Here is a 10,841-nt window from a genome sequence, read left to right as displayed (position 1 = left end):
ACAAACAATTTTGCAGGAACTTCATGATGGACCAGTAGGTGGACATTTTGGAGGAGATACTACTGCACACAAAATCTTACATGTTGGATACTATTGGCCCACTCTCTTCAAAGATACCCACGCATACATAAGGAAATGCAAAACATGCCAAACTGCTTCTGGAAGAAAACGGAAACCAACCTTGCCTCTGCAGCCAGTCAACATTGAACAACCTTTCGAATAATGGGCAGTGGATATCATAAGTGAGATTGTTCCTTATTCTTCTAAACAACATAGAAATATTCTGACTACTACAGATTATTAAGGAATTTAGACTTATGTGATCCATAACATTGTTTAGATAATCTTCGGCAAAATCACATAACCAATCTTTTGTCAACGCGTTTCGAACCAACCAGTGTAGTTCATCGTCAGGACAAGTTGAAGAACCAATCCGGCTTAGCATGATTAAATAGATTGTGCAGAGACTCCAACGGCTATAATGTCAACGGCTAAATTTGACCAAAAAATCCTAGTCAAACCACTAATTAGTTATTAACATCCTTAGAAACCGCTAAAACAGGAAATAAAGGAATTCATTTGCTAATTTAAAAACAAATAGATATAATTCATTATTATTAGCTCAAATATTAAGAGAATTCATAATATAATATCCATATTTAATATTTTTTAAATTATAATGGTCATTAATAAATTATATAAAAGAAAAATTATTCAATATTTATTAATTAATATATTTACCATTCTTAAATACCATTAATATATTGGTCCGATTATTCTCGTCACTCTTATTAATCTTATTCAATAATACTTTGTTAAAAAAAAATTTCCCCTAGGAAAAAATCGTAATTTTATTCATAAATTGATAAAATTACATTTTGTAGATGCCATAGGCATATGCAGATGGCTGATCCTGTAATAACAGGCAGCATAACAAGGAAAATAACACTGAATAGCAGATGAATAATCCTGTAAGGACAGGATCCAACAGAATAACAGAAAAAATAAAATAAAAAAAGTTCCAGCAAGCCTATTCTTTTCTTCCCTTCTTCTTCTCTACCCGGCGCCATCCTCCCGAATCAGCTGTGGGTGTAGTTGTAGCTAGCTGGTTTCCCATGGTGATCATTTGTTGTTCTTTGTCTGATTCTGAGCCCTCCGAGCTATGGGTTCTCTTTATGCCACTAACTTCCATTTGCAGCTCTTGATGTAGATCTGTAATGATCAGCCCCGTATGAGTAGAAAGGTTTTTTGCTTCCTGAGTTTGCTTCTGTCCCATTTGAGGTTCTGGTTCCATGTGGTTCTCTGGAGGGTCCTCCTTGATGTCCTCTTCTTCCAATGGCTCTGTGTTTTGCCAGCCTTTGGGTTTTTTTTGTTGTTTCTTAGTTTTCCTAATGTCCTTTCGAGCTGATGGACACTCATTTTGGAGATGCCCTGTCTGCAAACAGTTCCTGCACCGGAATGCTGTGTTTTCGTAGTCGAGCTGTTGTATCCATTGGGTATTGTTGAAATTTAGCGTGATGTGGTCTGGTAGCCCCTGACTCAGATCCACTTCTACGCATATTCTGGCGAATGTAAAGATACCCCTGACTGCTCTGTCTTCATCCATTTTTAGGAATTTCCCTAGAGTATTCCCAATGGCGGTTAGCACTTTATGATGCCAGAAATGCAGTGGGAGCCCGTGAAGCCTCACCCATACAGGCATGGTTGAGACTTTCATTGTATTAGCATCAAATCCCGAGAACCAGGGGGTTGTGAAGAGGCCAGCACTGCCCCAGAACCATGGCCCCTGTTTAATAATACTGTCTCTTTCCTGTTCTGTATCAAAACTAACTATGAAAAACCCCTTAGGGCAGAGGTAAATTTCGCAGTTAGATGTCCATGTTGTGTAGATCCATTGATGCAGGGCATCTGATTTTGGCCAGAATCCATTGAATCTACATATGACTGCAGTATTTGATAAATCAGTATATAGGTTAATTACCTCTGGTATAGATACCTGAAGAGTTGGTGATTCTGGCTTTTGCTCGACGATGTAGGGTCCTGGCAATTCTGTTGTTGGTGCTGCTTTGCTTCCCCTTTTTTCTTCCTTTCCTTTTACTGCATCCCGAAAGGAACCTGTATTTTTAGAGCTGGTTCCAGAGCTTCCGCCACGCAGTCGGAGGGTTAGATTAATGGTTGAATCATTAGCTATGCCATAATGCTGCAGGGTTTTGTTATCTTGCAGATTGTACCCTGAATAAATGAGGTTTTGTAATCGTTCTGGGATTCCATGGCGGCCCTGTATTTCCTTTTTTAACTCCTGGATGCTTGTTGTCTTCCTGAGCCGCATGCAGTAGTGTTTTCCTTCAAGCAATTTGATGAAGATCTGAATCAGATCTGCATCTGCATGGGTTAGATCGGTGCTGTGGATCCTTTGTTGAGCCAGATCTGTATCCCTGCGTTGTGGATCGCTCCTGTGGTCTTTATCTTGAAGCATGACCGAAACAAGATGGGTTTGCCGATCTGTTCGGAGGCGAGTTGATACCCCTCCTTTACCCGCGATTGCTTCCGGCCAGATCGCATCTTTCAGGCCTTTATGCTGAATTAACAGCTCAAAATCGATTTGGTACTGTGTGTTTGTTTGCAGATCTGGGCGATGGTGAGCTGCGTCGACCATGCCATACCCTGTTGTATGAAATGAAAACGGCTCACTGTGTACAAACCCCTGGAGCAGATGATGGGGGCTCGTCCGTGACCTGGAGGAGAGTCGATCTGCCACCGAGGACCGATCGGTCGCATAGGGAAACCAGATCCATGACAATGAAATCGATTCAGTTATTCTGTTGCGCGGATTCGTGCAAGGACTCCCTGCGATTTCTGCTCCTTCGGTGGTGTGCCCTGTGTCGGCGGCGCTGAGGATTAAAGCCCTAGCCATCCTGAGTTCGATCCGACCGGCTACATTTAAGCAGTGCTTAGGCCATTCATTCCTTTCAGATCTCTGAATCTGATTGAGATTCAAGCACCATTCGGTCTCCTTCTTGGGCTCGGCCTTCTCGATTCCATGTTCTGGCAGAGGGGATGGCTGATGCCACGTATTCCTTACGCTGGGCTCAGCCCCCACTATTCCTTGTTCCGGCATAGGGGATATTCCTTGTTCTGGCAGAGGGGATAACAGAGAGTCGGCCATTGTTAGATGACAGAGAGAATCACTGAAAACCCTAGGTTCGGAGCCCACTTTGTTAAAATTTTATTTACTTAATAGAAATCATTTTTATTGTTTTATTTTATTTAAAATTGTTTTCATTATCATATATATTTTAATTTTTTTTTTTTTTTTTTTTTTGGCCTATAAATATTTGTTGAGCCCTTTCTTTTATTTATCGTCAATCTAATATCCATATTTAATATTATTTCAAATATAATGGTTTTTTTTTTTTTTTTTGGACAATAACGGTTATATTGAAAAGGGCGGTAAATCAGCTACCGCATGCTTTACAATTCAGGTGAGTCCATGACAGAGAACAGGGGAGTGCAAGAGGATGCTGGTCCAAATCGAAAGGAGTGTTGTTCAAAATGAGGATCTGGGGTGGAGAATAACCTGCTTCGGCTTATTGATGGCTGTAGATGAGATGGCGCCCCATGTAATGTCCTCAAATGATAGATTGCTCCTCAGAGAATAGAGGGATTTCTCTGCAAAAAACCGATGGCACTTTCTGTTTGCTTGTCAATCCTTATAAACTCGAGTCTTTGTCGCTGTCGTCCCCCATTTTGTAGAAGGATTGTAAACTTGGCTTTGTCCTGATGCTTGAGCGTGGCACTTGAGTTCCAGGAGATGAGCTTTTTAGAATCCTTGCAATTAGACTTACAAACCCCGGGAAGTGACCTTATGACTGAAATCTGCGACTTTCCTCCATATTTGAGCTCATATAAAGACTTGCAGCAAAGGGAAGTATGCGGATTCGATTTGGCAGATTTGATTTCACTGGAATGGTTTCTTCAACAGCAGCAAGATGAGGTATGGAGTTCTTTCAGTAAACAGATGGATAAGTCGCCCGGAAAGGTTTCGGTCAACAGATGCAAGATGAGCAGAGGGATCCTTTCAATAAACTAATGGAAAGATTTGCAATGATTTGGTTCTGTGTAACCAGGATATTTGAAGAATCTGGAGTAAGAAGATGGTCCAAGCTTGAGCTGGCTGTGTATCAGGAACTTCACTTCGGATGGCTGTCTACGGATCTTTTAAATGCTTTCCCAGCAGGCATTCTTGGCACAGGAAGCTGAGTGGCCGCAGAATGAGAGGAAGTCTTCAACGACTTGAGTCTCCAATGCAGAACTTGGAAGAAGTCACGAATGCCACTTCCCGGGGAAGACTGGTTCTGAGAATTCTGATCCTATCCTTCAGAAGAGATAGACAGAGGAATTGCAAAATTTCACTGGGATATACTCTTTAGGAACCTGTAACTTCGTTGGAGAAACAGAGACAATCAAGTAACAGAAGAAATTCGGAGTCTTGGATCAGCCTTGGGATGTCGGATTACAATATGAATGAACAGAGACCCCCTATTTCAAAGAGGGAAGAAGGATCGGGCTGGAGATTTAAGGTATTGAACAATAAGATTTTGTTGAGTTAATTACCAGTGATCTTCGAGAACAGAGGACACCAAGGTTGGCCTCATAATCAGCTAGGGAATTGAGGTTCCTTAGGATATGATAGAATGATATTTTGTTAAATTTGGGCAGCAGAAGTCTAATTTTCTTGATGATGGGGGCTAACTGGACCTGGTGAGAGTTCTTAGGACTAATCATGGCCTGAATGATGATTCTTGAATCTCCGAAGACTGAAAGAGAAAGGATATTTCTTTTGATCGCCTGAGTCAGCCCTTGCCACAGAGCCAGAGCCTCCGCTCTGTTGTTAGATTCAGTTCCAAGACCCCAATGGAATCTCAATTCCGGAGAGCCTCCAGGGCTCAATAAAACTCCCCCGCTGCCAGCAACCCCAGGGTTTCCTTTAGAAGCCCCATCGAAGAATAAACAGTGATCTTCCAAGGCCGATCTCCACTTGATAAACTCTTGTTCTTCCAGTCTAATTTCCCAGTTGGAATGAACAGGGACAGCTTGAGGGGGCCTTTCCTTTAGCATTGGAGCTAATTCTTTGAACCATTTCTCTTCTTCTCTGAGCATTCCCGTTTCGTTCCTTGATGAGGTGTTGGCTTCTAGTGCCTCTCCTAACAATGCTTTTATTTTAGAGATAACTTTTATTGTACTGCAGCTTTCTTCTCGGAAAATTCTGTTGTTTCTTTCCAACCATAATTTCCAGCAAATAAACTTAGGGATCCACATCCAGCTGGTTTTAAGCAGACTTTTATTTTTGAGGCAGAAAGGAGATAAGCTGGCCCAGGTTCTGAACAAGGCAGGGATGTTGTCTGGGAGAGCAAGGATGGGCTCTAACATCAGCACCCCCCTCCATACTTCTTGAGCGTAGGGGCATAGCAGCAACAGGTGATTGGTAGTTTCTTCATCAGACTTGCAGAGAGGACATCTGGAAGGTCCTTCCATCCCTCTTCTTCTCAAGTTATCTCTGGTGAGGATGCTTTGATGTGCCACGGTCCAGCAGAAGAAGTCTATTTTTGGGAGAGCTGGAAAGTCCCATATAAATTTCCATTGGGCCGGGTTTGGAGGAACATGAGGAACAACCATAATTCTTTTGTAACCTTCAGAAACAGTATAGTGGCCAGAGCTGGATCCCCAGCCTCTTTTGTCTTTAGCAGTGGTTTTTGAAGGCGATTTTCCTTGGAGCATATCTAGTAATAATGAGGCTTCCCCCTGCAGCATTATGGGGACCTCCCCCAGGTTCCACCCATCCCAGGTTCTGTCAGGAGCTTCTTTCCAGTTCGAAATGTCCCACAAAGTGTGCAGATTGCGAGAGTGAAGCCAATTTTTAATGTTTGCAAGCCCATTCACATTCTTCATTGGCTGGTCACCCAAGATCGAATCATCCCATATATTGATTTTCTTTCCATTACCCGGGATCCAATATAGATGTTGGTTGAATTGTTCCCTTGCAGCATTGCAGAGATTGAATATTGGAGAACCTTTTAGAGTTCTTGGAGGTTTGTCCAGGCATCTCAAACGCTGCCCATGGAAGTATTTCTTCCAAATGACTCTTTTACTCCAGCTAGTCTTTCCAGAAACTAAATTCCAAAGAATCTTGGAACCCAAAGCAAGATTTTGAGCAGCCAAATTGCGCAGCTGGAGGCCTCCTTCCTGAAAGGGATTTCTGAGGATTTCCCAGTTCACTAAATGAATTCTTCTATCACTGTTGTTCCCACCTTCCCACAGAAATCTTCTCAACAGACTATCTAGCTTACTGAGGAAGGTTTTTGGGGCAAGGAGGATTGAGTTTTGGAATAGAGGCATGCTTATTAGGACCGATTTCATGAGGATGACTTTCCCTGCATTGTTCAACCAAGAGGCACCCCAGGCTTGGATTCTATTTTTTATTTTGTCAATCAGCGGCAGCCAGTGAGCAACTTTAGGCTTAGATTTGAAGATTGGTATTCCGAGATATTTAAATGACTCCCAATTTCGGATTCCTTCCATTTCTAAAAGTCTTGCTATGTCAGCCAGCTCTTTAGTCGAGCAATTCCAGCGGTAGATAGAGCATTTTCTGTAATTGATTTTGCTGCCCGAAATCAGCCTGTAAGTGTCCAGTTCCCTCTTGAAATGTCTTGCAGAGATCAAGCTGGCTCCTCCAAGCAGCAGAGATCAAGCTGGCTCCTCCAAGCAGCAGAGTGTCGTCAGCAAATTGGGCATGGTTAATGTCTTTCACCTTGTGAGTGGTTCTGAGGCCAGGCAATGTTTGGATTTGCTGATTATGATCTAGTTGGAAGCTTAACACCGAGGCTTGGACAGCATATAGGAGCGGGGATAATGGGCATCCCTGTCTCAGACCCCTAGAAGCTTGGAAGAAATCAGTAGAACGGCCATTAACCAAGGGCGCAATCCAAGGCAAGGCAATACAGGCTTTCACCCAGTTGATGAAATTTGATGAAAAGCCTAGCTTTTTCATAACAGCAAACAGAAATTCATGTCTCACCCTATCGAATGCATTCGCCAAGTCGAGCTTAATCACCATGCCTTTCTCCTTTCTTTGACAGCTAGAGTGGACTGCTTCTTGAACCAGCACAATGTTATCCAAAATCTTTCTGCCTTTTATGAAACCACCTTGATTTTCAGGGATGATGTCTGGCAAGATATTTTTCAGCCTGTTGGCTATTATTTTTTAGACCAATTTATAGCTGGAATTACACAAAGATATTGGCCTAAATCTACTAAAGTCAGAGGCGCCTTTCTCTTTTGGAATCAGAGCTAGGAAGGCTGAGTTGATGCCACCACCTATCTTGACACAGTTCTGAGATTTTCTGACCATCCTCAGAAGATCTTTTTTTATTATTGACCAGCAAGTCACAAAGAACCTTACAGAGAACCCATCTGGCCCTGGGGCTTTATCAGGCTCCATATTGTTCAGTGCCTCCTCAAGCTCTTCCATACTAATCAGTGTTGTCAGCATATCGTTGTCCGATTCCTTGACACAAGTGGGTATTAAATTGATCGGATAAGAGTGGGGATCAATAGCTGGTTCTTCAGGAGCCGAATACAGGTCTTGGAAGTAGGAGTATGTAGATTTTTTGATGCCTTCGAAATCCTTGACCACGGTATTTTGGTGTTTAATCTCTGAGACTGATTTGAAGTTCTTTCGGGCTTCCGCTTGCTTATGAAAAAAGCTGGTGTTCTTATCGCCAGATTTCAGCCAGAGAATTCTAGACTTCTGTCGCCAATATTCTTCCTCCTCCCTGCTGGATCTATGAACCTCTTTTTGGAGCTCGACTTCTTTTAGAAGCATACTTTGGGAAACCGGATTTTGCTCCATTTCTAGTTGATGGTCAGCAAGCGTATTTGTATTTTCTTTTCTTTTGGATGAGGGGGTTTGCAGTCTTTTAGCCTAGGCTTTTATATTTCTTTTTAGAATCCTAATTTTCTCTTCCCACACAAACAAAGGAGATCCATGGACGGGCCTATTCCAAGAGTCGGAGACCACATCTTGAAAGCCTTCTTGCTGGATCCACAATGGGCTGAACCTGAAAGGGATGGGGCCAAGATTGCCATCAAGGGAAAGCTCGAGAAGGATGGGTTTATGGTCAGAGATGAGATTTGGGAGAATTTTTTAAGATGCCATGAGACCGCTGGTTAGGAAGGAAGAGTGGACAAGAAATCTGTCTAGACGGGCAGCAATATGATTGGGGCCTGCTCTTTTATTGGACCAAGTGAATTTCCCTGATGATGGTTTAATATCCTCCAGGTCCCAGCCCAACATTATGTCTTCCACCCATTCTCTGGCAGGATCCCTAACAATGGAACCTCCCTTTTTCTCATCAATATCGAGGGTGACATTGAGGTCACCTGCTATTATGATATTCTCGGGGTTTTGCTCTAAAAGAAAAGTATGGAGCGAATGCCAGCAGATTTTTTTCTCACTTGACAAAACAGGAGCATAAACATTAAACATACTTACTTGCTGACCAGAATCCTTGTGGAGTAGTTGAGTGAAGAGCCAGTGAGAGCTGCTTTTTTCTTGAATGAAGTCATATATGGTGCTGTTCCAGAAGGTGGCTATTCCACCAGAGGCACCTCTTGCACTAACCGCTTTTCCATGGCCTTTGTTCCAAAAAACTTTACTGGATTGGAGGAGGGAAAGTTCCTCCAGCTTTGTCTCCTGGATGAGGAGGATTTCAGGCGAGTATATTCTCACTAAATCTTTCAGGGCTTCCTCTTTCGACCTGCTGCCTAAACCTCTGCAGTTCCAGGAGACGTATTTCATTATTTACTTTTGTGGGGGGAGGAGGCTCCCATTGGAGCCTTGTTGCTTTTGCGCCCAGATCTGGTATTCATCATTGATTTGAGTGTTTTTTGAGATCCCTGGAGGACATCTTTGTAAGTTTCTTCCTCTCTCTGTTTCTTCTTAGATTTCCGCCCTCTGGTCGTCTTGATTGGAGTGGCTAACGAATTGTCAGATTCCGAATCTCTCTCTTCTGAATCGCCTTCAGAGTCTGAGGCTAGACTAATGTGTTCTTCATTACCGTCATTTCCCCTCTGACCTTCCTCTGGTGTGGGAATTGATGATTCTGCTTCGTTTGTTTTTCCTTGTTTCTCCATGTTTCCGGTTTCTTCTTGGTTCTCCTTATCATCCATCTTTTCTTCAGATGGGGATCCGTCTTTAGAAGTAGCAGCGGCTTTTGGATTGATGTGAGGCTTTCCCAATGGGCCGTTAGGTTTCTGTCCGGGAGGCTTTGGGATGGCCTTTCCCTTTCTGATTTCTTTCCATCCATCTTCTTCAACTGTGTTCCCTGATGGGGCTTTTGGGCAGTTTCTCTGGAAGTGTCCATGCACATGACAAGTTCTACATTTGAAAGGCAGTTGCTCGTAGTCCAACTTCTGGTAGTGCTGCCATTCTCCAACCTTGAGTTTAATTGCTTCTGGTAGCCCGGCTTCCAGATCAACTTCTACGCAGATTCTGGCACAAGTATATTGGCCCCTGTGATCAGCTTTGTCAATGAATCGGCCCAGCCCATTCCTGATCTTCTGCAGGGATTGATAGCTCCAACAGTGAAGAGGGAGATTGGGTAACCACACCCAGACCGGCGCCTCCTTGGGGACATCAACGGATGGGTCAAAATCAGGACTCCATTTATTGAGATACAATCCCTGGTTTCCCATAAAGTACGGCCCATTTCTGAAGACCAGGTCACGATCTTCCTTGGTGGTAAATTCGAAGATGAAATAGCCTCGCCCTACAGCATAACAAATCACATTATTTTCCAACTGTGGCCTCCAGTTTCGTTGTATCCATTCGTCCGTGGACTTTGTGGACGGCCATCGGCCCATAAACTGCCCTACCAGGCCTCTGTCAGACAACGCAAGAGCGATTTTTATTGATTGTTCCTCTGGGAGGGCGATCTCTGGTATTTCGTCCAGCTTTTTAATAAATTTAGGCACTTCAACGTGCTAGTGCTTCTTCCCCTTCTGGGTTAACAGCCTGCGGAAGGCATCTGCGCTGGAAAGAGGAGGGGTGGGAGCAGACTCCCAACCCCCTGGACCGCTCATGGCAGCGTCCAAGGGTTTGGCGGCGGCAATCTATAGACGGCAGAGCAGCAGCGCGCGCGCGGTTCGTAGTATATTCGATTAACCGATATACCATCCAATGTTATTAAATATAATGGTTATTAATAAATTACATCTTGTATAATTTCTATTATTATTCCAATATTATACAAATAAATGGTAATAAATTACCATTATTCTTAGAATTTAGTTACATTAGGTAATTGTGTCTTTATTTAAAAATAAATTAATTAATGGTCCATTGGTAAAATGTATCGTTTTTATTTATTAAATATAATGGTCCATTCGGAATTAAAATAATAAGTTATATATAATAATATATGTTTATTAACTAATCTATATTTACTTTAGTATTTTTGTTAAATCATTATTATTCTTAGAATCTAGTTACCTTAGGTAAATATCATAATTGAGGGTAGTTTAAGTCCATGTTTATTAATAATAGCATAACTAATATTCTTGGTATATCATATATTTATTTATAATACTTTCTTATTTATCCTTTAAACCTAATGGTCAAATAATTTATATTCATTAATAATCAATATTAATTTACTATTTGTTTATTCCAGTAAAAAGTTAAAAAACGGGAATTTTAATTCTAAGGTAATATTGGAATAATAATAGAAATTATACAAGATGTAATTTATTAATAACCATTATATTTGAAATAATATTAAATA

At 42.0% G+C, this 10,841-nt stretch overlaps 2 protein-coding genes across 2 annotated transcripts; both read right to left on the bottom strand.

Moving 5' to 3' along the window:
* Positions 1 to 6,610: 6,610 nt before the first annotated feature.
* On the bottom strand, positions 6,611 to 7,114 carry LOC149171341 (secreted RxLR effector protein 78-like). Its single transcript, XM_089425933.1, has one exon. The coding sequence runs from the start codon at positions 7,112 to 7,114 to the stop codon at positions 6,611 to 6,613; it is 504 nt and encodes a 167-aa protein (XP_089282059.1).
* A 1,089-nt stretch (positions 7,115 to 8,203) lies between these two features.
* Positions 8,204 to 8,857, bottom strand: LOC149171340 (uncharacterized). The gene has a single exon (XM_089425932.1). The coding sequence runs from the start codon at positions 8,855 to 8,857 to the stop codon at positions 8,204 to 8,206; it is 654 nt and encodes a 217-aa protein (XP_089282058.1).
* Positions 8,858 to 10,841: the final 1,984 nt, after the last annotated feature.

This window comes from Pinus tabuliformis, chromosome 4_2 (genome assembly GCF_031772625.1).
Source record: "Pinus tabuliformis cultivar Carrire ecotype Pingquan chromosome 4_2, CPIR1, whole genome shotgun sequence".
Lineage (NCBI taxonomy): Eukaryota > Viridiplantae > Streptophyta > Pinopsida > Pinales > Pinaceae > Pinus > Pinus tabuliformis.
The sequence above is the reverse complement of the archived record's forward strand: the minus strand, read 5'-3'. Positions and strand labels throughout refer to the sequence as shown.

What these genes read in the sequence shown, in the direction of transcription:
- LOC149171341 (XM_089425933.1), bottom strand. Translation starts at nt 7,114, where the DNA reads ATGGTGATTAAGCTCGACTTGGCGAATGCATTCGATAGGGTGAGACAT.
- LOC149171340 (XM_089425932.1), bottom strand. Translation starts at nt 8,857, where the DNA reads ATGAAATACGTCTCCTGGAACTGCAGAGGTTTAGGCAGCAGGTCGAAA.